The sequence below is a fragment of the Nannospalax galili genome, unplaced genomic scaffold (genome assembly GCF_000622305.1).
Source record: "Nannospalax galili isolate Female #2095 unplaced genomic scaffold, S.galili_v1.0 scaffold1488, whole genome shotgun sequence".
In the NCBI taxonomy this organism is placed as follows: Eukaryota; Metazoa; Chordata; class Mammalia; order Rodentia; family Spalacidae; genus Nannospalax; species Nannospalax galili.
In genome coordinates, this window is record NW_008358859.1 from 2,418,063 (window position 1) to 2,445,559 (window position 27,497).

Here is a 27,497-nt window from a genome sequence, read left to right on the forward strand (position 1 = left end):
ACACACGGCCAGTCCCCTGAATGTGGGTGGTGAAGAAGAGACGACGAGACACTCAGTGCCCAGAGCCAAGAGGAGAAATCACTTCGGAATTTACAGAGCTTCCAGGCGGATGGTATACCTGTTGTCCCAGCTACTCCGGAAGCTGAGAAAGGACCATTGAGCCCAGGACTTCCAGGCCAACCTGGACAACAGAGACACTTTGTGTCAAAAAAAAATGTTAAGAAGAACTGTAAATGGTGATACACACCTGTGATCCCAGCACTTTAGAAGCTGAGGAGGAGGAGGAGGAGGAGGAGGGGTTCAAGGTCATCCTCAACTACACAGTGAGTTGAGGTCAGCCTGGACTAGTGAGATGCTATTTCAACCACCCCCAAACAAAAGTAAGAAGAAAAATGAGGGAAAAAAATTTTATCCACAAACCAAGGAATAGAAGGGAATTTCCTTAATCTGATTAAGTACACTTAAAATTTCCTTATAAAGAAGAACAAACTGTCATGTTGAATTAAGTCCTAGCAATTAAGTCAACCATAAGAAACAAAGGACTAGAGAAGGAGGAAACTGTTGTTTTTGTAAACAACATGGTTGACAATGAAAGATGAATTTACCTGCATATTACTAGAAATAACAGGAAAGTTGGGGGCCAGAGAGATGACTCTGGCTGTTCCCCCAGAGGACCTGGGTTTGATTCCCAGGCTCTGCACGGTGGCTAACAACCATCTGTAACTCCAGTTCCAGGGGATCCGATGCCCTCTCCTGACCTCCAAGGACATTGCATGACGCAAGTGCACTTACACAGATGCAAGCATAACACTCATACACATAAAATAAAAACAATAGAATGTTAAAAAATAATAGAACAGGAGCTGAGTGTGGTGGTGCACTCCTTTAATTCCAGCACTTGGGAGGCAGAGTTTAAAGGGTCTCTGTGAGTTCAAGGCCAGCCTGGTCTACACAGTGAGTTCCAAGCCAGCTGGGGCTATAGGGAGACCCTGTCTCAAAAAGACAAAAAAAAAAACAACAACAACAACAAAAAAAAAACCCAGGAAAGTTTGGTTAAGAGGCAAAATAAACAAGCCAACTATATTTCTACCTCTAACAGCAAAACAAACTATTTTAAAGCAACAGCAAAGCAAAGTTCTTAGAAATAATTCTAACTGGGGCTGGAGAGATGACTCGATGATTAAGCACAACGCTGCTCTTGCAGCAGACCAAAAGTTTGGTTCCCAGCACACACATAGGGTGGCTCATAACGGCCTCTAACCCCAGATCCAGGGGATTCAAAACCCTCTTCTGATCTCAGGCACCTGCACTCATGTACACATACCCACACATAGACATAAGCACATACACATAAGTAAAAATAATAGAAATACATCCAAAAAGTAATTCAAACAAAATATGTGGGACAGGATAGTAATGGGACCCAGTCCTCCTTAATGGCATTTGAACAGTGCAGCCACAGTCTGGGAGCCAGGTGTCCAACACAGGAGCCTGTGGGAGCATCTCATATTTGAGCCATAACACAGAGTTGTGGCTAGAATGGGCATGCAATGACAATAAAAAATGGCCATGTGGAGCTAGAGAGATGGCTCAGCAGTTAAGAGCACTGGGTGCTCTTGCAGGGGACCCGGGTTTGATTCCCAGAACCCACATGGCAGCTAATAACTGCTGCTAGCTTTAATTCCAGGGAATTTGACACCTTCTGACCTCCATGGGCACTGCAGGACACAGGTGCACTTACATATATGCAGGCAATATAGTAATACATATAAAATAAAAATAAAAAAAATTAAAAAGAAATGGTAATGTGCTTGCTGTGTAAGTCTGAGGACCTTAGTCCAATCCCCAGTGCCCACAAGCAAAGGCAAGTGTCTGGAGCATGCTTGTAATCCCAACCCTGCCAAAGTGGAGACTGGGAGGTCCCTTGGGCTGCTGGCCAGTCAACCAAACCTAATTGATGTGTTCCAGATCAGTCAGAGACTGTCTTGAAAAAAAATGTAGACTGGACATAGTGGCACACACCTTTAATCCTAGCCCTCAGGAAGCAGAGGCAGGCAGATCTCTGTAGCCTGGTCTACATAGAGAGTTCCAGGCCAGCTGGGGCTACAGGGAGACCCTGTCTCAAAAAGACAAAACAAACAGGGCTGGCGAGATGGCTCAGCGGTTAAGAGCCTACTCTTGCAGAGGAGCCGGGTTTGATTCCCAGCACCCACATGGCAGCTAACAACCATCCGTAACTCCGGTTCCAGGGGAATCTGACGCCCTCTGACCTCCACGGCATTACATGACACAGGTGCACTCACATACATGCAGGCAATACACTCATACACATAAAATAAAATAAAAAATAAAAAACAAACAAACCCAAGGTGGAACAATACCCAAAGTTGACCTCTGGCCTTCACAAGTACATACATGTACCCCCCCATATGTACATATACATGCACACCCCCCACACACATGCACATACATACAAAAAAAGGTAAGGTACCTGCTTTGTTGTACTCCATTAAGATCTAGGGAGTCATTTGTTATTGCTGTATGACCTGACATGTCCTAACTGATTTAGCCACCTGCTTCTGAAGTTTGGTACTCAACAAGGATCCAGCAATTCTACTTTCAGAAAGTCTCCCTGGAAACAGCCCTGCACAGGCAATGTGTAAAAGAACATCTATAGCAACCCAGTGACTGTAAAAAACCGTTAAAGAATCCAAATGTACCTTGGGAGAGGAGGGACTCATAAATCATGATAGAAAATCTCTACAAAAGGGCTGCACAGGGCAATCAGAGTTATAAATAGAATTCTGAATGATTAAAGCAACTCACAAATGTCTCCACACAGCATATCAGAAAGCTCAAAAACAATAAAAATGTAATAACAGTTTCAGGGTACTTAATTACATGATAAACGATTTTTTTTTCGAAGCCAGAGATAAACAGTCTCAAATTTCCCAAGAGCCGCCACCTGGAGGTGAACAGATGAGGAGGGGCAGATGCCCCTTGGCCCTGACTCTAATGCATCAGGCTTTGTGGACCAGTCCCAGACACAAATCCTCAACTGAACTGCAAAGGCAAGTAGTCTTGAACCACGGGTGCGCTGTGTCCACAGACCTTTACAATGGACAAATTTGAGTTTTGAATAATTTTATGTGTCACAAGATCTTGTCCTTTCAATTTAAAAAAATCATCTAGGGGCTAGAGAGATAGTTCAACAGTTAAGAGCACTGGATGCTCTTACAACAGACATGGGTTCCCAGCACCCACAAGGCAGTTCACAACTGTCTGTAACTCTAATTCCAGGGGATCCGATGCCCTCTTCTGGCCTTTGTGGGGCACTGTATGCACATGGCGCATGCATGTACATGCAGGCAAAACATTTATGCACATAAAATAAAAATAAATAAATTATTAAAAACCGTCTATCAATGTAAAAATCATTCTTAACTCCTGAGCTGTAGCAAAGCAAGTGGAGGCCGTGGTGGGCTTTGGGATGTGGGGGCCATGGGGGGCCATGGCGGGCCGTGGGGTGTGGAGGCCGTGCTCCTGCTGAGGTCGGTGCTCACTTCCTCCCAGTGCTTCATACCTTTCCTGTGTGTTGTGCTGATTGCTGTATCCTGGCTAGAGACACAAGCTGGAAGGCATGGGGGTAGAGAGCACAACAGGAGGCACACGCCTGAGCGCTTCCTGGCACTCCTCCTCAAGTTCTGACAGGTCTCACCTCAGCCCTACCTCTGGACATCGCATCTTGTGGACGGTGGAGGAGGGAGCTGTGTTATGGACAATTTGGTTGGAGGACGCACTGCATCTTATGACTTGCTGGCTTGTCTCACTGGTGCATATACACCTATGTTGATTTTTATGATGATTTTAGCTGGACCTTGGGTCAATGTGATTGAAATGAAACTTCCGTTTACTTCAGATTAAAAAAAAAAAATAGCTCAAGACCGCTAAGGAGAATCATCTATAAGTGGCCTTTCACCTCTTGCTTTTTCCATACTTCTGTTAAAAATGGTAAATTTTAACCAGTTCACGCCTTTAATCCCAGCACTCAGGAGGCAGAGATAGGGGGTCTCTGAGCACTCAAGGCCAGCCTGGTCTACATAGTGAGTTCCAGGCCAGCTGGGGCCACACAGTGAGACCCTGTCTTTTAAAAAAGGTGTGTGTGCGTGAGTGCGTGCGTGCGTGAATTTTTAAAGACAAACACATTCATGTTAGAAAACAAATGAACAGGGTGCATCCTGGGGGTTGTCCAGGACGGCGTCGGAGCAGGGCAGGACGATGGGTTGCTAGTGTTTCTCCTTTGCTTTGCCCAGCATCCCCACAGCTCCTAGGACAGCACGTTACAGTTCACAGGCTGCCTCCTTCTTCTTCTTCTGGAAATCGGCAGCTACAGGCATCTTCCTCTTGAGCCATCGGTGTCTTAAAAGCTAGAAAACAACGTGAAAGACACTTGTGTCTTGGTGCCTGTTTTCGTCTCATTTATTTTCCACTAGTCACACCTGCAAACATTCTCAACACTAACCAGGTACCGGCTTTATAAGCAATCCCCACATGACTTATTTTCTTTTACTTAAATTTTTTTTTTTTTTTTAAGGAACTGGAGAGATGGTTCAGCGGTTAAGAATACTGGCTGTAGCCAGGCGTGGTGGTGCACACCTTTAACCCCAGGAGAAGCAGGCAGAGTCTGTGAGATTGAGGCCAGCTTTGTCTACATAGCAAGTTCTGGGCCAGCTGAGGCTACAGAGAGACCCAGGGAAGAAGGGACAAAAGAGAGAGAGAGAGAGAGAGAGAGAGAGAGAGAGAGAGAGAGAGAGAGAAATGAAATGAAAGATTGCCTCCCTAAAGAAGATATATATAGATCAATGTATCTGTATGTGTGCGTGTGCCTGTGTGCACATGCCTGTGTACAAATGGAGACTGAGCACACAAAACAGTATTTGAACATGAGGGAAATACAGACCAAGGCCACTTGAGATCACTGCACACCTATTGGAGCATGTGTGATAAAACAAAATAAGACAAAAAGCTGTGATGGTACAAAACACTGGCCAGGACGAAGTGGATCTGTAAAATGGTACAATTCCTTTTGGAAGAGCTTTCTTCCAAAACTAACATTGAGGCTAGAGAGAGCTCAGCAGGTAAAGGTGCCACCAAGCCAGAGTTGGGTCTCTGGAACCCACATGATGGAAGGGGAGAACCATTCCTGCAGGTTGTCTTCTGACCTCCACATGGTCACAGTAGTATGTGCACACTCACACAAAACAAACAAGTAAACAAAAGCTAAACACTTAGCACGTGACCCTGCAACTACATTTATCTTAGAGACATAAAAACCTATGTCCACATAAACCCACACATAAGGATCCATCACATTTTTTTCATGTTGGGCTAAAACACTGAAAACAGATGAGTGGCTTCCCGAGAGGGCTGACGGGAGAGACTGAAAAGGACCAGCAGGGGCTGATCTTGGTAGTGACAGTCTGTATGGTTTGGGGGGTTCTCTTTGTTAAGTCCAGGGCTCACCGTGTAACCCAGGGTCTTAAACTTGAGACCTTGCTGTTTCCCTCTCCTGAGTGCTGGGATTGCAGGCGTGCACATGCCTGGCTTTACTGCTGTGTTTTGATTGTGTTGCCAGTTAGAGGGACCCACATGTGATACAGTAACTACAGTGTCCTGGTCTTACCGTGCTGTCAGACAGAGCCCCGAAAATGTATGGGACACTATTTTGTGCCGTGTTTGCAACTTTCTGTGAATATGTAACGATTTCAAAGTAAAAAGGTTTTAAGGGTTTTTAAAAATGAATTACAGTTCCAATGCCACTCACTGGTTAATACCTTTGAGGAACACTTAAGAGGACCCTTGCTGTCACTCTGGGTGAGACAGGTGGTAGTTCTTTAAGTCGGCCTCTTGTGGCAGCCTAAGAGTTTCTGTGAGAGATGAAGGTCTGGGAAGGAGAGGGAAAGAGCCAAACAGGAGGGGACACAGAGTTCCCGTCACTGATAAGGAGAGGAAGAATGGCTGGGCTCTAGGAGACTTCTCAAAGGAGGAAATTCAAATGGCTATCAAACCAGAAAAGGCTTCCAACAATACCCATCACCAGGGAATGCAAATCAAAACCACAATTAGCTACTACGCCCCACCCACTAGATAGGTAAAAAGAGTACCACTAGCCGGGCATGGTGGCACACGCCTACAGTCCCAGCACTCGGGAGGCAGAGGCAGGCAGATCTCTGTGTATTCAAGGCCAGCCTGGTCTACATAGTGAGTTCCAGGCGAGCTGGAGCTACAGGGAGACACTGTTTCAAAAAGACCCCCCCCAAAATAGTCCCCTAGTACTCAGACACCCAGAGTTGGCAGAGAAAGAGTGCACACCCCTCTGAAGAGGCCAAGTGTGGTCCTGACTATTTTTGGAAAACAGTTTAAGCTACCTAAGATGGATAAGATTTAAGTCCTAATATCCCAGACCCTCTTCCTAGGTTTAAAAAAAAAAGAAACAAGGACTTGTAGATGGCTCAGTGGATCAAACACTTGCCATGCACACATGAAGATCAGAGTTCAGATCCCCAGAACCCATGTAAAAGCCAGTCATGGGTGGCAGCTCCCTGTAATCTGAGCACTTCAGCACTCTGGAGGCAGAGATGGGGTTGAGGGGTGGGGGATCCCACAGGGCAAGCTGGCCAGCTGGGTTAGATAGATGGTCAACAAGCTCTGGGTTCAACTGAAAGACCCTGACTCAATAGAAAACCAACAGTAACTTTGTCCTACACGCACACACATATGTATGCCCACACATATGTGAACATGCACACACAGGCATGCACACCACAGACATATAAACACACACACGGTAATGGAACTCGATTACAGTGACCTCAACCAGGGAATGAGCCTTGAAGACACAGTGTTAATGGCAAGGAGAAAGACACGGGATACAGTGTGGGTCCCACCAATGACGCACACATGCAGCTAAATGAAACTGCCTTTAGCACAACTCGGAAGACGAGCCAGGAAGTGAAGACCATGAAAATCTAGATGTGGTTAGCGGTGGTGGGGAGGGAGTGCTGTCAGCTGGAACCAGAAAAAATCGGGTTTCCGGAAGCTTGATCTGGGAGGAGTTTATTTTACAACACTTAAACTTCATACGTATTCACTTTTCCCACACATTTCAAAGCATAGAACGGCTTGTCATTTTCAAAAGAACTTTTCATAATATGAAATGTATTTCTTTTTTTAATCTTTTTGGGACAGGGTCTCCCTGTAGCCCCAGCTGGCCTGGAGCTCACTATGTAGACCAGGCTGGCCTTGAACTCACAGAGATCCGCCTGCCTCTGCCTCCCGAGTGCTGGGGTTAGAGGCATGGGCCACCACGCCCAGCTGAAATGCATCTTTAGATAAGATTTCACTAATGTTTTTCTGCAAGTATTTTTTTTTGTTGTATGTTTACACGCGCACGGGTGTCTGCGTGCGTGTGTGCGTGCGTGCATGCGTGTGTGTGTGTATATGTGTGTGCCTATGCATGCACCTGGAGGCCAGAGGAGGGTGTCCAGGTGTCCTGGACTATCTAGCACTATCCTTGTCCCTTTGAAATAGGATCTCTGCTGAGCTTGAGGCTAGGTTGGCAGCCAGTGAGCCTTAGTGATTCCCCTGTCTTGGTCTCCCACAGCACTGGGGGTCACATCTGGCTTTTAATGTGGGTGCTGGAATCTGAACTCAGGTCTTCATGTTTATACAGCAAGCAAGCAAGCTTGTCTACTGAGCCACCTCTCTAGTTCCCTTCTCAGAATCTTTTTTTACATTTGTGTGTGTGTGTGTGTGGTCAGATGACAGTCAGTGGGACTTGGCTTTTTCCTTCCACCATGTGGGTCCTGGAGATTGAACTCAGGTCATCGGTCTTGGTGGTGAGTGCCTTTACCCACTGAGCCATCTTGCTGACCCTCCTCACATATTTTTAACAACTTCCAAATAGACAGTCTCCTGTCTTCTAGAGTCTACAGCTGTGATTTGGCCACCTGGATGCCTCTTTTACTTGAGTCTCTTAAGTCTAGCCTGTTATCTTTCATCCTGTCCTCTACAGAGTCAAAACGCACATCGCCCCATCTATAAACCGTAAGCTGAACATAAATGCTGACAGCTCTTGCATAGGGGACACCGACTCTGCCAGACACTAGCTTGGTTCTTGATAGAGTCTTGTCTAGTGGGTCAATGAATGAAATCTGTCTTTGAAATTTTTCATTCAATTTGGCTTGATGTTGTGACAGTCCATTTCATTACACCCTCTTTAACACCCTTAGGTCCTCTCTGAGTCACACTGAAGGTGAGGCTAAGGCCATTTACCAACTGGGGAAGCCACACTGGGTGGGGAGACGTTCTTTGTGCATCTGCACCTGTGTGCCAATGTGTGAAAGTGCACGTGTGCATGTGCATATGGAGGTTGGAGGTCAACCTCAGTTGTCATTCCTCAGGATGACTTTCTGCCTTTTTTTTTTGAGACAGGGTCTCTCACTGGGCAGGAGTTCATCAAATAGGCTAGACTGACTGGCTAGCAAACCCCAGGATCTGCTTGCCTTGTGCTAAAATTACAAGTGTGTGCCAAAGCTTTTTAAATGTGGGATCTGGGGCTCACACTCAGTCTTTTTGCTTGCAAAGTCAGCGTTTTACCAATGGAGCTATCTTCCCAACCCCTGGGGTGGCATTCTGAGACACAGGCTGGCTGAATGCACACACCGATGTGATGTACACACTGACATGCGATGCATAGGTATCTGTGAGTTTTGTCCATATTCAGTCTCTATCTCAGCCCTGTGGACACATGGAGCTGGACCCTTGTGGCTGGGGGTTTCCTTGTGCATTGTACAAGTATCAAGGTCTCCTTAGTTCGACCCCAACAAGACCTCCCAACACCACCAAACCATGACCACAACTGTCTTCAGACACTGCCAGTACCACTCAGGAACAAGACTGCTGCTTTGCAACCACTGTGCTAGGCTAATCTTATGTCCATAACTTTAAAAAAATCCAGGCAGGTAAGATGGCTCAGCGGTAAAAGGCACCTCACAGGCCTGATGACCTGAGTTCGACCCTGGGAATAGGAGAGAGCCAACTCTGAAAAGTTGCCCTCTGGCCTCACCATGTGCCTCCATCACACACAATAAATAAGTTTTCAAAGTTTTTAAACTCTCGGGGCTGGAGAGATGGCTCAGCAGTTAAGAACACTGGTTGTTCTTGCAGAAGACCTGGGTTCGAATCCCAGCACCCACATGGCAGCTAACAACTGTCCATAACTCCAGTTCCAGGGGATCCAAGAGCCTCTTCTGTCCTCCACAGACATTGCACAACATGGGTGTATTTACCTACATGCAGGCATAACACTCATACACATAAAATAAAAATAATAAAATATTTTTTTTAAGTTTTTAAACTCTCTTTTCCTTTCTACTGTGAAAAGCCCTTCCTGGAGAAGATAGCATCCCCATAGTGCATTGGACTTACGTTGCTTGAATATATTCAGGAATTTCTTTCTGCTCCATTTGACCATGGAAAGCCGGAGAATGACAAAGAGGAGCAGGAACAGCAACGTGGCTAATGTCAACGCCAGGAGGATGGTGAGGACCTGTGGGGAGTGCCCTTCTTCAAGAGCAAGAGGAGGCATGCTCAGTGTTTACCAGACAAGCTGGCCTGAGTCTGTACTTAACCTACAAACGCCTGGCCCTAGGTCAGGCTGTGCCTCAGGCACCTCTAACCCCAGAGCTTATCACCTTAGATGACTTTGCTGGTTTCTGTGTGTTTGTTGCTTCTGTTTTGTTTCGGAGGCAGAGCCTTAAGTATCCCAGGCTATCTTCAAATTCCATTCGTAGCTGAGGATGACCCTGAACTCCTGATCCTTCTGCCTGTACTTCCTGAGTACTGGGATTAGAGGTGTGCACCATCATGCACAATTTACGCAGTGCTGAAAATCAAATGCAGGGCCTTTGCTGCATGCTAGGTAAGCGCTCTGCCAAATGAGTCACGTCCTCAGTCCTAAACCTAGATGGCTTTCAGAAATGAACCCAAATGTAATGATTTTCCTAGAAGCCTGAGAAACTAAGCAGCCCGGTCCTTCCAGCATAGAGAGTATGGGGCACCATGCACCGTTACTAGTGTAAACTGATTGAGTAATGATACCCAAGACTAAGCAGCAGGGTATACAGTGGAAGGGACCTCGGAGCCTCCTGCTGTGGGCAGGAGACCCCACAGTGCTGAAGACATGGACATACAGTCTGGGTAGACATCATACATCCATTTGATTTCTTTTTAGATAGGGTCTCACTGTATAGCCCAGGCTGGCTTGGAACTTGGCAATCCTCCTGCCTCAGCCCTTACAGTGGTGGGATTCCAGGCCTGTAGCCCCACACTTTGTCACTTTTATTTAATGGCAACACACTGGCTACCTGGCTCTCTCACTGGGGTGGGTACAGTGGGGGGGGGTACCTGGAGAGAAGATACGTCCACCTGCAGAGGTAGGTCCACAGACCACATCGCTGTTCTTGGTCCCATTCCTGTGCACAGACTTTCCGTCTAGAGAACAGCTTATTCAAGTTAAGAAAAAGAGTTCAAATGATTAATTTAGGTACAGAGGAACCCAATGAAAAACTGTGGTATTTGTCACCCAGTGAGTAAGTAAGTGGGCCTGAGCTCACAGACAGCAGGCAGATAGTGTGAGAAAGTTCCACTGGACTGACCTCCTCCAGTTTCCCTTCAGCTTTGAGGTGCCACACAGTTCATCCCACTCCACCAGGCTCTTGTTTCTCCCCAGGCTGAGGAGCCATGTGCGTTCTGTCTTGTTCCATGACACACAGTTCAGCCTGTGTGGCGCAACTTGTTCTGCAACTTTAGTCTCTCGACCCTCCTCCCAAATTTCCTGCTCATGTGTGACTGACTTGGGCACATGTATAACATCAATAAGGCTCAGTGATTCTAGTACTGGCTTCAGAAAAAAAAAGCAGGTTTGAGCCAGGTCTGGAACTCTACAGAATGGCCTTGGGCAAATTATAAAGTCTCTCTAAGCCTTGGCCTTCTCATCTGCTCAGACAGGGCTGCCTGTGCTCCCGGGGCTGGGATGAACCCAAATGAATGAGTCCTGGGGACATACTTTCACATGCTGGACATACTCAGTGAATGGTAGCTATTGTTACCATCTTCATCACAGTCACCATCATCATCATCACCACTCTCACCACCATCACTGTCACTACTGTCATTATCACCATCACCATCACACCACCACCACCGCTATCACTACCATCATTTCTATCATCACTGTCACTGTCATCATCACTATCATCACCATCACCACCATCACACTCACCATCATTGTCACCACCATCATCACCATCACCACCACCATCACCACCATTATCATCATCACCATCACCATTACCATCATTGCCATCATCACTATCACCATCACCACCACCATCATCACTATCATCACCATCACCACCATCACCACCACCATCACCACCACCATCATCACCACCACCATCATCACTATCATCATCACCATCACCACCATCACACTCACCATCATCGTCACCACCATCATCACCATCACCATCACCATTACCATCATTGCCATCACCGTCATCATCACTATCACCATCACCACCACCATCATCACTATCATCATCACCATCACCACCATCACCACCACCATCACCACCACCATCACCACCACTATCATCACCATCATCACCACCATCACACTCACCATCATCATCACCACCATCATCACCATCACCATCACCATCATCGCCATCACCGTCATCACTATCACCATCACCACCACCATCATCACTATCATCACCACCATCACCACCACCATCACCACCACCATCATCACCATCATCACCACCACCACCATCATCACCACCACCACCATCATCACCATCATCACCACCACCACCATCATTATCATCATCACCATCACCACCATCATCATCACCATCATCACCACCACCACCATCACACTCACCATCACCATCACCACCAGCACCTCCATCACTCCCATCACCATCACCACCACTTTTCCATGCATACTCACTTGAATATTCTGATCAATTTAGGGTGAAAGACCTTTTTCAAAAACATTCTCATCTGGCCAGACATGGTGACACATGCCTTTAATCCTAGCACTTGAGGAGGCAGAGGTAGGCGGATCTCTGTGAGTTCAAGATCAGCCTGGTCTACATAGTGAGTTCCAAGCCATCTGGGGCTACAGGGAGACCCTGTCTCAAAAAGAACAACAAAAAAATTTCTAAGCTGTTATCCAGAATAATAAAATTCATTTTTTACTAAGAAAATCAAACAGAAAAAAATCACAGGCCTATAAAATGTGAGGCCCTTTTTAAATTTTATCATCAGAGTCCACAGTCCACACGACTGCCAGTTTGCCTTCCCAATCTCTGAGTGTGTGACTTCCACACCCAGACCACTGCTGTCCTGGACAACAAGTGTCACGTGAGCCAGTGCCCATCCACAGAACCTGGTTCTAACCCTGCAAGCCCATGCTGCCAGCCGTCTGTCTCCCTGTGGTGGCCAGCACAACACGTGTATGTCACGTGCCATTCCCAGTGATGGCACTGAGCACCTGAGATGGGTCGATCGGTGAGGGAAGATGAGAGGAAAGAGGTGAGGAAGAAGAGGCAAACTGAGGCAGGGAGGCAGAAGGTGTGCAAGTGCAAGCACAGACCTGCTCTCTACACCTCAGCATGAGTTCTGAGGAAACGCCCACTTTCATTTGAGTCACTGTGAGCTCACGTTCCCACGCACACCTAGGGGTGTAACACTGTAGTCTGCATTTGAGTGATGGCATTCTTTGTCTTTTAGTTTAGCCCAGATCCTTTATTTTGTAAGTAAAGTGAAAATATGTACATACTTTGTCCAGGGTCCACAGCTGCCACCACCTTCCAGGTTATTAAATGTTCCAAAGGGACAGTCTTTACAACCTTGAAGAAAAATCATATCAAGAATAAGAAGGAGGCCAGGTGTGATGGTGAGGACTTTAATCCCAGCACTGGGAGGCAGAGGCAAGCGGATCTCTGAGTTCAAGACCAGCCTGGTCTACATAGCGAGTTCCAGGCCAGCTGGGGCTACAGGGAGACCCTGTCTCAAAAAGACCAAGAGAGACACACACACAAAGTCACATACTTGAATGTCTGATCTGTTGCTTGTCTCTTTAAGATTCTGAGACTCATAAGGAATGTGTCTACCTCACAAACTTGGACTGGCTGGAAAAGGAATGAACGTACCATCTTTTGTTAATTCTTGGCCTTCCTTGCAATCTTCTTCGCACCTGCTGCAATTTGCCCCCAGGCAGTGGTATCCAGGGATACAGTCGCACTCCGCATTGCTGGTGCGGGAGCAAGGCTTCTTGACCCTGAAATTACCTGCAAAGCCCCAGGACTGTTATACTTGGCCTCCAAATACAGGGAGCTGATCTGTGTGTACAGTAAACAATAAACAAACCTGTGCTTGCTCTGTTTGTGATGTTACCATGACTTTAGAGTGCCATGTTTACTCTTTTTTTATTATTTTTCACATAGAATCTCATTATCTAGCCCAGGCTGGCTTCTAACTCAAAATCCTCCCACCTCAGTCTCCCAGTGCTGGGATTACAGGTATGCGCCACCACGCCTGGCTGGGATTGTTTTCTTGTCTCCATAGGGCTATCTTTACACTTTGCCCATTAAAAGTGTCTCTTGGGAGGCAGAGGCAGGCGGATCTCTCTGAGTTCAAGGCCAGCCTGGTCTACATAGTGGGTTCCAGGACAGCTGGGGCCACAGGGAGACCCTGTCTCAAAAAGACCGAAAAAGAAAAAGAAAAAAAAAAGTGTCTCTTGGGTTGGGGCTGTGGCTCTGTTGGTAGGGTGCTTGCCTAGCATGCACAGAGCCCTGGCTTTGACCCACAGAACTGCATAAACCAGGTATGGCCGTGCATGTGTGGCATCTGAGCATGTGGGGAGGAAGGGCAAAGTCTCACTACATGAGACAGTGTGAAAAAGATCTCATGTCAAATAAGTATTTCCTCGAATATTTAAAAAGCTCATCAAAAATGCTTGCTATTACATGAAACGATTTTGCTGCACCTGCCTGTGGGCAGAGGCGTTAGCGTCTACGAGGATAAAAATGGTCAGCAGAGATGGAGCAGCGGACAGGAAAGGAAACCTTGTCTCTTCCCAGCAATCTTCCAGAGGAAGGAACCTCGGGAAAAGTGAACCTTCACACTGAGGAGGCTGATGAGGAGGGGCACAACTTTGAGGCTAGCCTGGGCAACATAGCACGAGCCTGTCTCAGACAGACAGCGGTATGGATGGACAGACCTACCTTCACACTTAGTGCAGTGGTTACAGTACCGTTGTCCACCTGTGCTGGAGTAAGTGCTCGAAGGACAGGGAGCACAAGCTCTGTTGTTTTTCTTACAGAAAGTACCTGAAATGGTATAACAGGGGCATAGTTCGACAATGTATAACCATCCCACAAAGCATCAAGAAGCTTACTAGAAAAATACAAATAAAAGCACAGTGATAGACATTATTTAGTTGATGGACTATTTAAGACATTGTGTATTCGTACGATTACTCTTGCCATAATCAAAGAATTAGAAACAACATGCACAAGTTACAAGGAAGAAATCAATAGAAGAAAATCCTGTATCAATCGAACAGGACGATAATTCCTCTAGAGGGACCTGAACAATAGCAGGACAGCACCAGGAGAAGCACCGCGTTGCTCAGGGTACCGAGGCTGTACTGCCTCCCCTTGTCCCACTCTGTTAAGACCGCTGTCACCTGCTGCCATCTGCTTGCTCCTGGATGCTGTGTGCACAGGGCCTTGCACACAAAGCTAACCTTTCTGAAGGTCTTACCCCATACCATCCACTGTTCTGAGCTTGTCTTAGAACTCTTCCCGCCAATCCTATGCAACAATTTCTCTGATTATCCCCAGAAGGCAAAGTTGAGGTACAGAGGCTAAATGACCCTGCTGGGTTCCCACAACTAGTCTGTAGTATTCAATAAGAGTTTGCACGTGACTGACTTGACACCAGGAGCCAGTCCCGAAGGCCAGGCTAACTGAACCATGTCTTCACCAAGTCAGAGAATGTCCCTGTCAGCTCGGTACTTACCAGCCTCACACTTTTCACAGGGATCCTCCTGGGTTCTCACTCCTTCAATACTCACAACTAACAGCACGGTTACCACCAAGTTGTAACAGTTGTTTCCCATGATGAAATTTCGAATACATACGACACTAGCAAAGAAGATTTCAAAAGAATGTCAATCACATGGGTTGGTCTGGGGCTAAGGATGTGGCTCAGTTGGGAGAGTGCTTGCCTGGTATGTACAAAGCCCTGGGTTTGATCCCCAGCACTGCATAAACCAGATGCGGTATTGCATACCTGTAATCATAGCATTAAGAAGGTAGAGCCAGGTGTGGTGGCGCACACCTTTAGTCCCAGCACTTGGGAGGCAGAGGCAGGTGGATCCCTGTGAGTTTGAGGACAGCCTGGTGTACATAGCAAGTTCCAGGCCAGCAGGGACTACAGAGAGACCCTGTCTCAAAAAGACCAAAAAAAACAAAACAAAACAGTTGTAAAAAGAAAAAAGAGATAGAGACTGGAGGATCAAGAGTTCAAGGTTATCCTCAGCTACATAGTGTGTTCAAGACAGCCTAGGCCACATGAGATTCTATTTCAAAAAGAAAAAGTTGATCTCACAAATATCATTCTGCAAATACAGATACTTCCAAGAATGGGGTAGATTTTCCTTCCAGAATTACTACATTTCAACTGCTGCTTGACCTTAATTCTGTTTTTTTAAAGGAACAATTAAAACTGGATTATTGGGGCTGGATAGATGGCTCAGAGGTTAAGAGCACATAGTGTTCTTCCAGAGGACCTGATCAGTTCTGAGCACTCATGCCTGACAGCTAACAACCTGTAACTCCAGCTCCAGGAAATCAACACCTCTGGCATCTTCTGAGGGCTGCACTCATGTGTGCTCGCACACACACACACACACACACACACACACACACACACACACACACACACACACACACACACACACACACACACACACACATACACACACACACACAATTTAAGAACAAATCTTTTTAAAAGATGGGAATATTGGGGTGGAGATGGCTCAGAGGTTAAAAACACTGGTTGTTCTTGCAGAAGACCTGGGTTCGAATCCCAGCACCCACATGGCAGCTATCAGCTGTCCTTAACTCCAATCCCAGGGGATCCGACAGCCTCATCTGACCTCCGCAGGCATTGCACAAAACAGGTGCACTTACCTACATGCAGGCAATACACCATACACATAAAATAAAAATAATAAAAAAATTTAAAAAGATTGGAATATTATGGGAAGGCAGCAAATTCACAGGAAGTTCTGCAGCAAAGCCGGTGTCATGGACCCCCAGCACGTCTGCCAAAGCCCAGGCGTGAACTCTCCATGTTCACAAACGCAGCAGTAACAAGAATAGGGACTTTGGGGACTTTCAGAGATGTCTGCATTAGCTGCCCTGCAGCAGAGTCCTGACCAGGCATGGGCAGGTCCTGTCATGGAGAGGGAGGCCCTGGTGGCTGCTGTGCCCTCTCTAACCGAACACGTCACTGCTCTCCTCTCCGTTAATTCACTGTCGCATTTTTCTCTTTTTTGGCTTTTTGAGACAGGGTCTCCCTGTAGCCCCAGCTGTCCTGGAACTCACTATGTAGACCAGGCTGGCCTTGAACTCACAGAGATCCACCTGCCTCTGCCTCCGAGTGCTGGGATTAGAGGTGTGAACCACCACGCCTGGCATCACTGTCATATTTTCTTAAACATAGACCTAGATTTGCCTATTTTGAGATTTGAAGCTTGTTTTTTAAAAAAAAAATCCTAAGGCTGGAGAGATGGCTTAGCCATTAAGAGCACTGGCTGCTCTTGCAGAGGACCTGGGTTTGACTCCCAGCACCCACATGGTGGCTAACAACCATCTGTAACTCCAGTTCCAGGAGAATCCAATACCTTCTTCTGACCTCCATGGACATTGCACACACAGGTACACTTACACACATGCAGGCAATATACTCATACACTAAAATAATAATAATAATAATAGATCCTGGAGCTGGGGCTGTGATTCAGCTGGTAGAATGCTTGCCTAGCTATGTGAACCCCTGGGTTCCATCCCCAGTACTGTATAAATCAAGCATGGTGGTACACACCTGTAATCACAGCACTCATGAGATGGAAGCAGGAGGATCAAAAATTCAAGGTCATCCTTGGCTACAAAGAGAGTCAAGATTTTCCTGGGCTACATGAAGCTGTATCTCAAAAAAAAAGGGGGGGAGGGAGAAGTAACTCCATTTTTCTTGGTCTTTAGATAGTGGGCTGTTGAATAGAACTTATAAATTAGAAGGGAAGAAAAGTCTAGAAATCTGTAATAAGAACAAAAGACAGCCTCACTTCTCGAGTTCCCATCAGCCCCAAGCAGACAAACCTTGTGATCTCAGGACAGCAGAGGACCTTCCACTCCTCAGCCCAGCGAGGCTCTGGTGCTGGCTGTGCAGAGCCACAGGTCAAACACAGGACTCGATGACTCAAGCAGGCGGGGCCTCCTGGGAAATCCCCATCCAGCACTGTGAAGTGGCTCCATCAACTTGCTGCCCTCAAAATCCCCCAGAGCCCCTGTCCCCACCTGATAATGTCACTTCAGATGGTTTCTTGGAATCAATTCTCTGCTACTAAGATATTTCCCAATCAACTTTGGGAAAAGGATTTAGTCATTTACAGCAGCTTAAGACATTCGTGACTTGCAGGATGAAACCAACTTCTAAGTGAAGATCTTCTAGCTCTTAACTCCATAAAAACAGGTAGCTTCCTCTTGACCCAGCACCAAATTGTACTTTAGCAAGTGCTGTACAACCCTCAAAGGGACCCCAGGGGTTGATCTCCCTGCAGTTATTTTCAGGGTGGCCTTATGCAGATGACAGGGCTCAGTCTGTGTGGCCAGTCAGATGATCAGCAGGACAGAGTTGGAACTGACTCTCTCACTGAGCTGCATCTGTGTGTGAGAGACTGGGGAGGAGGGAGATGGGGGGATGGGGAGTGGAGTCAAGGGAAGCCGGACACCCACAGGCAGTAGTAGATACTGTCCAAAGTGGAGACCCACAAGGAGTTTTTAGAAAAACATGCTTTTAACCTAAATAAAAAAGGAAGAAGTGGGGGCTGGAGAGATGGCTCAGTGGTTAAGAGCACTGGCTGCTCTTGCAGTGGACCTGGGTTCGATTCCCAGCACCCACATGGCAGCTGACAAGCGTCCATAACTCCAGTTCCAGGAGATCCGACTCCCTCTTCTGACCTCTTCAGGCATGGTGTGACACAGGTGCACTGATATACATCTAGGTGAAACCTGCAAGAGGAAGAGGAGGATGAAGAGGAATGAAGAAAAGCAAAGAAGAGTGAGGGGAAAGAATGGGGGGGAGAAGGGAGGAAGAGGAGAGGGGGAGGAACAGGAAGAGAGAGGGTGGGGAGGATGCAGAGGAGGAGAAGACTGAGATGGACTTGTTCAGCACCTAGTGACTGCAGGATAGCATTGAGAGTGGCCAGACCCAGAGGCTCACTCCCGTGATCCCAGCACTTGGGAGTCTGGAGCAGGAGGACCGTGAGTCCTGAGTCAAAACGAGACCCTGTCTTTTTATTTGTTTGTTTGTTTGTTTTGTCTTTCTGAGACAGGGTCTCCCTGTAGTCACAACTGGCCTGGATTCACTATGAAGACCAGGCTGGCCTCGAACTCACAGAGATCCACCTGCCTCTGCCTCCCTAGTGCTGGGATTAAAGGCGTGCACCACCACACCTGGCAACCCTGTCTCTTTTTTTAAAGATTTTTTAAAAATCTAAAATAGATGGATTTTTCCGTTAGGATTCAAACAAAAAAATCTTTTTCCAGAAGAGAAATAGAGGTTTGTTCTTGGATTGAGGCATAGGGGAAAGAAGAGATCTGGTATTTACTAAACACTAAGCACTTTTCAAGTTTATAGGAGAGACTAATGTCACTACCTTCTTAGAAACTTCCAGTGGTGGGGTTGGAGAGATGGTTCAGTGGTTATGTACCCTTACCGGCTCTTGCAGAAGGCTGGAGTTTGGTTCCTAGCACTGACATTAGGTAGCTCACAACCACCTGTAACTCCAGCTCCAGAGAATCTGATGCTCTCTTCTGGCTTCTGAGGGCAGTTGCGCACGAGCACACACACACACACACACAGACACAGACACACACACAGACACAGACACAGACACACACACAATCAAAAATAGAGATAAGCTGGGGAAGCACACCTTTAATCCCAACATTTTGGAGACAAAGGCAGGTGGATTTCTGTACAATCAAACCCAGTCTGGTCTACCTAGCAAGTTCCAGACCAGCCAGGGCTACATAGTGAGACCTTGACTCTAAATAAATAAATAAACAAACAAATTTAAATCTTTTTATGGTAGGGGAGATATGGTCTCACTATGTAACCCCAGCTGGCCTGAAACCTGCTATGTAGACCATTCCAAGCTGGCCTTAATCTCACAGAGGTCCCCCTGCCTCTGCCTCCTGGGCGCTGGGATTAAAGGTGTGCACCACTACACCCAGCTCCAAAATAAAATCTTTTCTAAGAGGAGCTTCCAGTGGCTTCCGGTGCCCACACAAAACCTGGGCCTGTAGTTCAGGGCTCAAGGACCTCCTGGATGGACCCTAAAGTCATCTGGTCTCTTAACATAGAAGGCAACATTTTAAGGTGCCCGCAGTTCAGCAAATTGTATTGTATTCACTATGCTATCACCACTAGCTAATTCGAGCATTTCCATCAAGCCCACATCTGCCATCCCCTGTGCTGCAGGCCTGGATGCCCACTACCTTTCCTGTCTCTGTATCTTCTTATTCTGGTCATTTCACAAAATGCAATCAGGAGATACATGGTTCTCTGTGCAGGTTTCTTTCACTTAGCCTGTTTCCAGGATTCATCCATGTTGCAGACTGTATAGTACTTCACTCCTTTTCTTGATGTAGTAATATTCCATTAGAAGGACATGTTATATTCTGTTTATCCATCCAACACTTCATGGACGTCTGGCTTGTTTCCACTTGGGGTTCTTATGATCAATGCTGCTATAGGTTTGTGTGTGGAGCTGATTCATTCTCTTATGTGCACTTAAGAGTGGAATTGGGGGCTGGAGAGACGGCTCAGCAGTTAAGAACACTGGTTGTTCTTCAGAAGACCCAGGTTCAAATCTCAGCACCCATATGGCAGCCAACAACTGTCTGTAACTCTAGTCCCAGGGGATCCGACAGCCTCTTCTGGCCTCCACAGGCATTGCATGACACTGGTGCACTTACCTATTTGCAGGCAATACACATAAAATAAAAATAATAGTTTTTTTTTTTTTAAAGAGTGGAATTGCTGTGCCAACTGGTGGCTCTGTCTCATGCTGTGGAGGGGGTTGCCAGACTTTTCCACAGCTGCTATATCATTTTCTTTCCCACCAGCAGCAAATGAGGGTTTTGACTTCTCCACATACTAACACTTGTGATTTTTCCATTTTAAGAAAACGGTAGCCAGCCTGGTAGGTGTGAGGTGGCATCACACTGAGGTTTTGATTTGCTGTCCTTAGGATTCTGACTTGCTCACGTCCTGCAATGGAGGGGAGGGGGCATAACAGGGTCGTTAAGAGCCCACACCTGTTCATCTGCTTGACCTGTAGACTTTGTCATTTACAACTGCATTTGGCTAGATTTCTTTTTTTATAATATTTTACTTATTATTTTTTATGTGTATGGGTGAATCGCCTGCACGTATGTGACTGCACCCATGTGCAATGCCTGCGGACAGAAGAGGGCGTCGAATTCCCCTGGAACTGGAGTTAGGGACGGTTGTGAGCTGCCATGTGGGTGCTGAGAATTGAATCTGGGTCCTCTGCAAGAACAGTCAGTGCTCTTAATCGCTGAGCTGTCTCTCCAGCCCCTTGGCTAGATTTCTTAACATCCTTATGTCTCAACTTTTCCAATCATTCCTTACAATACAATGAGACGGTGCACCATTCTATTTAGGGAAGATAAACTGCAGATTAAATAAAACAATGGACACCAGGTACTTAACTCTGCCTGTGGTGTGGGTCCCAGGAAAACAGAACTCTTCTGAGATGCCATATTGACGTATCTGTCTGTAGCCTCTCACACCAATCACCAATAAAGCAACCACAGAGTGAAGGACCATAGACGTCTAGAAATGCATCACCCAGTCCTGATGCTGAGAGACCTGTGATATTTTCGGGGAAAGTCACACAGCCACACAGCCACTCACCTGAGGCTTTCAAGGTCACGAGCTAACCAAGTGGCCTCCTCATCTGTATGTGAGCTCTGTGCCCATGCTGCACGGTGACCTTTAAGGAGGCTGTGGTCTCATACTGTGCCACCTACTTGACAGCCATCTGGACGGCTGTGGGCAGAGCTGTCACCTCCCCTGAAGTGACGTCATTCCATTCCTAGCACAGCAACTATTCACTCAAGCTTCACTGAGCTAAGAGATTCTCAAGATTAGTTTTATCAGCCTACAGTTAAACCAGACAAATCACTTTGGGAGTGTTCTACGAAAAGCTCTGCTCGGCTTTCTTCAAGTTCCTGCAGCATCTGTGATTAATATCACCTCAGCAAGCAATGGCAGCTGCTACCTGGAGAGAGGCACCAGCTACGCCAGCAAAAGGCTTTGACCACCACTGGCTTTTAAAATACACACCACACTGCTTTACCCACTTCGTTCTTCTAATCCTCCAAGTGCAATTCAAAAATTTTATTATTATTTTTATGTGTATGAATGTATTGTCTGCGTGTGTAAGTGCACCCATGTTATGCAATGCCCTAGGAGGTCAGAAGAGGCTGTTGAATCCCCTGGAACTGGAGATGGTTGTTAGCCACCGTGTGGGTGCTGGGAATTGAACCCAGGTCTTCTACAAGAACAGCCAGTGCTCTTAACTGCTGAGCCATCTCTCCAGACCCAAATGTAATTTTTAAGAAAAGTTTCAAAACCACAAAATCTTTCCAAATAGAGTCAGATACAATTTCAAGCATCAGCTCCTAAGAGTATTGATGACACTGGCTCCACCACGATCTAAGGTCTCCTCCTCAGCCAGGGAACAGCTTCCTTTGATTTTATTAACTGTGGGTCTCATGGTGACTATCTCAAGTGAGTAAAACTCTGAGGTTGAACAGCATGAGGCTTGTCTATTCTAGGACAAAAAAAGGAGATGTTTAAAAGAAAGAGAAAGGGGGCCAGAGAGATGGCTCAGTGGGTAAGAGCATTGGCTGTCCTTGCAGAAGACCTGGGTTCAAATCCCAGCACCCACATGGCAGCTAACAACTGTCTGTAACTCCAGTCCCAGGGGATCCAACAGCCTCTTCTGTCCTCCGAGGGCATTGCATGACATGGGTGCACTTACCTACATGCAGGCAATACACGCATACACATAAAATAAAAATAATAAATTAAAAAAAAATAGCCAGGCGTGGTGGTGCACACCTTTAATCCCAGTACTTGGGAGGCAGAGGCAGGTGGATCTCTGTGAGTTCTAGGCCAGCCTGGTCTACATAGTGAGTTCCAGGACAGCTGGGGCTACAGGGAGACTCTATCTCAAAAAGACCAAATAATAATAAGTAGTAGTAATAACAACAACAACAACAACATAAAACAAAGGGGCTGGAGAGATGGCTAGCACTTACGTGCACTTGCTGTACCCATGTTGGGCAGCTCACAACTACCTGTCCCTCCAGCTCAAGGGCTCAATGCATTCTTCTGGCCTCCAAGGGCACCTGCGCACAGTGACACACATTTGCAACTATATACACATACACATAAATAAAATAAATCCTATAAAAGAGAGGAAAAGAAGCCAGACTGGTACTGCACAGCCCAGTATTTGGGAGCAGGAGGCAGAAGGACCAGGACTTCAAGGTCATCCCTAGATACATACCAAGTTTGGGGCCAACACGGACTACATGAGACCCTGTAGTAGGGGTGAGAGAGAGAAAAGTGGGGGTAGAGAGGGAGGGAAGGAAGGAGGGAGGGAGAAGAAAAAGAGAGATGGAAAGGAAAACAGCCCCTTCTATAAAATATACTTCTTGGGCTGGAGAGATGGCTCCGTGGTTAAGAGCACTGGCTGATCTTGCAGAGGACCTAGGTTCGATTCCTAGCACCTCTTTGGCAACCATCCATAACTCCAGTTCCAAGGGAATCCAACACCCTCTTCTGACCTCCATGGGCCCCGCACAACACAAGTGCACTTACACACATGCAGGCAATACATTCATACACGTAAAAAAAAATGCTTCTGTTCCCCCACCCCAGCTACATCTGAGAGGCCCCTAAGTCATGGGACAGTCACCATCTGTCCTTGTTACCTACACCACCCACCCCACCCAGGCACCTATCAGATCAAGGGGTCATCACTATTGGACATTTATGGTGCTTGAGATGCCTACAGGAACAGAGGCCTAAAAGGAGACAAACAGAACCGTTGTTTGTTTTTAGATTTTGAGAATGAAGTGGGGAGGTGACTCAGCTGGGAAAGTGCTTGCCACACAAGTATGACCATCAGAATTTCATCCCCCAGCAGCACTGGCTACTCCTGCAGAGGACCCACATGATGACTAACAACCTCCATAACTCCAGTTCCAAGGGATTTGACACCACCCTCTGGCCTCTGTGGGTACTGCATGCAGGTGCTGCACATACATACACACCGGCCAAACACTCAAACACAGAAAATAAAATAAATAAAATATTAAAATAAAATAAGGTAGAGGCTGGAGAGATGGCTCAACAGTTAAGAGCACTGACTGCTCTTGCAGAGGACCTGGGTTCGATTCCCAGCACCCACATGGCGCCTACAAACCATCCTTAACTCCAGTTCCAGGGGAATCCGAAGCCCTCTTCTGACCTCTGCAGCATTGAATGACACGGGTGCACCCACATACAAGCAGGCAATACACTCGTGCACATAAAATAAAAATAATAAAATATTTTTTAAAATAAAATAGAGTGACCAACACAGACCCCCTACCTCAACCTCACCACATATGTACACACTCATGTATGTGGGCCTGTGTGCACCCCCCCAACACATACACACACAGTAGAACAAAGTGCCTCCGTCTTTGGCTAATTCACCATAGTCTCATATTGGGACAGATGGTCTGTGGGCCTCATTTCTGCTTTTGTTTCAGCCCCCAAAGTACAGAGATGGTGTGGAGAGATGCTTGTTAGGAACTGAGGAAATGTGTGGTTGGTTGGTTTGCCTTCTGGTGGGGGTGGATTTGAACCTGGGGCCTCACAAATACTAAGCAAATGCTGTATCTCTGCGCTACATCCCCAGTCCAATAAACCTTCCATGAATGAATAAGTATATGAATGTATCATTTCCTAAGCCTGGTCTCAGAATGTGCCTCCTGTGCAGGACTCTGTTCTATCTCAAGAACCCATTCTGACTAGCCCTGGTGGTACACACCTTTAATCCCACAACTCAGGAGTCAGAGTGCTGTGAATTTGAGTCCAGCTTGATCTACATAGTGAGTTCCAGGCTAGCCAGTGCTACATAGTAAGGCCCTGACTCAAAACAAAACAAAACAACAAAAACTCTATTTTGTGTATTCTGAACCCCAAGCCCAGTTCCTTACTTACACTGACACTGGAAGCCTGGCCAGTGTCAACTGACAGATAAGGAGAGAAAAGGTGGGACTTGGCCAGCTGGTTCCACAGCCCATCCTCTTCCTGCCCACCCCCACCGGAGGCGCTCAGGTTGAACCCAGGGCCTTTTGTCTGCTTGGCAAGTGCTCTATCTCCGAGCCACACTCCTGCCCCAACTCCAATGACTCTTTACCTGTCTATGCCCAGAATCCCTTAGAGTCCCTCTCAGCATAATCTTAAATTTGCAAAATAAATAATTACAAAAGAATTACAGTTCTCTCAAACCCGGGTCCTCTGTAAGAGCAGCCAGTGCTCTTAACGATTGAGCCACCTAATAAATGTTTTCTGATACTTCATAGTAGCCAGTGCTGAGGGGTTGCTTTTACATTGCAGATGTGTGTTAGTTTCTTTTCCTGTTGCTGTGATAAAATACTCTTGGCAAAAGCAACTTAAGGGAGGAAGGGTTTATTTTGGCTCACAGCTCAGAGCAGGATCCATCGTGGTGGGAGACAAGGCAGCAGGAGGTTGAAGCAGCTGGTCACACGGCACCAACAGGCAAGAAACCAGCGTGAAGAATGCTTGCTAGTGCCCAGGGCGTTTTATTTAGGGTTCCCTCCAGGTGCTCCAGGAGGCTTCCTTCCTGGGCAATTTTAGACTCTGACAAGTAGCCAACACTGATCATCACAAGACGTTATGGTGAGTACTTGAAGTACTTGTTGGGTTGTTTTGAGACAGGGTCTCACACTGAGGCTCGGGCCTCCTGAGTGCTGGGAGTACAGGCAGGAGCCATCATGCCCAGATTGAAATTTTTCAATTGGCCTCACATCCTTTGGTTTCTACTCTAATATGAGCAAGAAAGACGCTGAGGGAGGTCAGTGGCTGAGCGGTGGCCAATGGCAGCCTGTGTTTAGTACGGATCATGCTCTGAGGCCCACCACCGCCACCTCATTCCATTAAAAGGCTTCACACACAGGTGCCACTGCACTGTTTCATGGATGGGAAGCCTTCTGAGACAGACAGCAAGGGCCAGAGCCTGGCTCAGGCTGGGCAGGCTGATCAGAGAGAACACGGTTTCCCATGGCAACCACCCTGCCAGAGTTGATGAAGGGAGCCGCCAAGTCCAACCTTGGACTTCTCATTCTAAAGCAAGCTTAACACGGGGCAAGGATGTGACAGACTCGGGAGCCACTTGTCAGGTCTCATTCCTGTGAATGAAAAACGATGTGTGCTGACTCAGCAGTCAGGGTGAGACTGTGGACTTGGTGGTTTGCGAGCTGAGTCGGAAACGGCAGCAGGTCTACGTGAACGACTACCAAGAAATCCATGATCTGCCTCACCTTCGAGAAACGTGACTAAGGGCAAAATCAGCGGCCCATGTTTTAGGGGAGCTATGCTGCTTAACATCATTTTGGCTCAGCGGGTTTGTCATAGTCTCATCTCTGTTGCTGTGATAAGAATATCCTGACGAAAAGCAGTTTAGGAGAATAAGGGTTTATTTTGGCTCCCAATTCCAGGTTACAGTCCGTCACTGCAGGGAAGTCACCAGTGGCAGGAGCTGGAGACAGCTGGTCACATTACATGAGGGCAAGGGCAGAGACAGTGCATGCATCCTCTCCTGTACAGTTCAGGACCTGCCGTCTAGGGGATGCTGTTGCCCACAGTGCACTGAGTGTCCCCACAACAACTACAACCAGGGTAATTTCCCCAGACATGCCCTCAGGCTAGCCCAATATAGACAATCCTCCTTAGAGTCTGTTCCCCAGTGACTCTAGTTCTGTCAAGTTGACAATTCCCACCATGTGGTACAGCCTGTACGGACGTCTCCAAGGGGGTTCTGGGTTCAAGTTCCACCAACAAGAGAAAAAATATTAAGAGCATATAACCAGAAACTTTTAAGCAAATAAATGTGCTGTGTTGTAATTTCAGATCATAGACAAATGTCACTTAGGGGAAAAATGTTTCTCTTGGTAGAAATGACAATTATCATACCAGTTGCCATCCCCGAGGCAACGCTGAGTCATGTGACTGTTTTAAGCTACACCGCCTGTGGAGGGGAGGGCTCTCCCTCAGCATTCACCACAGCACCGGTAAAGGAAAGTACCATTAAGTCAATTAATACCAAAAAGCCACCTGATTTCACAGATGCAGCTTTGTCAATTAACATTCAATTTTTTCATGCAAATAAGGAACAAGATAATCAGGAGACTTTTTTTCCTCCTGAGTTTTTGTGTACACTTGTGTGCATGTTTGCACTTGTGTGTGTGTGTGTGTGTGTGTATGTGTGTGTGTGTGTAGGCCAGAGGTCAGTGTTGAGTGTTGTCCTCAGTCTCCACCTCATATATTTTTTTGTCTTTTTGAGACAAGGTTTCCCTGTAGCTCCAGCTGCCCTATGTAGACCAGGCTGGCCTCAATCTCACAAGAGATCTGTCTGCCTCTGCCTCCTGGGTGCTAGGATTAAAGGCACCACCACCATGCCAAGCGTTGGTCTCTACCTTATTGAGACAAGATCTCTCACTGAATCATCAATTGACCAGACTGCCTGGCCAGGGAGCCCCTGAAATCCTCTTATGGACACTGGCCTGGGACTTTCCAGTTTCCAACTAGGGAAAGTGCCAGCTGGTCTGGAACTTTCCGTGTAGACCAGTCTGGCCTCAATCTCACAGAGATCCACCTGCCTCTGCCTCCTGACTGTTGGGTTAGAAATGTGTGCCACCACACTTGGCCTCTTCTGAGCTTTTTAAATATAT

General features: G+C 46.8%; 1 protein-coding gene across 3 annotated transcripts in view; it reads right to left on the reverse strand.

The window, feature by feature from the left end:
* Positions 1–4,166: 4,166 nt before the first annotated feature.
* Tnfrsf9 (TNF receptor superfamily member 9) overlaps positions 4,167–27,497 on the reverse strand; it is a 25,683-nt gene continuing 2,352 nt past the window's right edge. The window contains exons 1-9 of one of the 3 annotated variants that reach the window (XM_029558294.1): positions 17,727–18,248; positions 17,529–17,646; positions 15,160–15,284; positions 14,361–14,465; positions 13,287–13,424; positions 12,914–12,983; positions 10,468–10,565; positions 9,490–9,627; positions 4,167–4,427 (exon numbers count right to left, since the gene is read on the reverse strand). In XM_029558294.1, coding sequence (XP_029414154.1) covers positions 4,348–4,427; positions 9,490–9,627; positions 10,468–10,565; positions 12,914–12,983; positions 13,287–13,424; positions 14,361–14,465; positions 15,160–15,259 — 729 coding nt within the window. In that variant the 5' untranslated portion in view covers positions 15,260–15,284; positions 17,529–17,646; positions 17,727–18,248 and the 3' untranslated portion in view covers positions 4,167–4,347. Of the gene's footprint in view, positions 4,428–9,489; positions 9,628–10,467; positions 10,566–12,913; positions 12,984–13,286; positions 13,425–14,360; positions 14,466–15,159; positions 15,285–17,528; positions 18,249–27,497 lie in introns of those variants that run through there. The other 2 variants (XM_029558295.1, XM_029558296.1) reach the window with 2 other exon arrangements.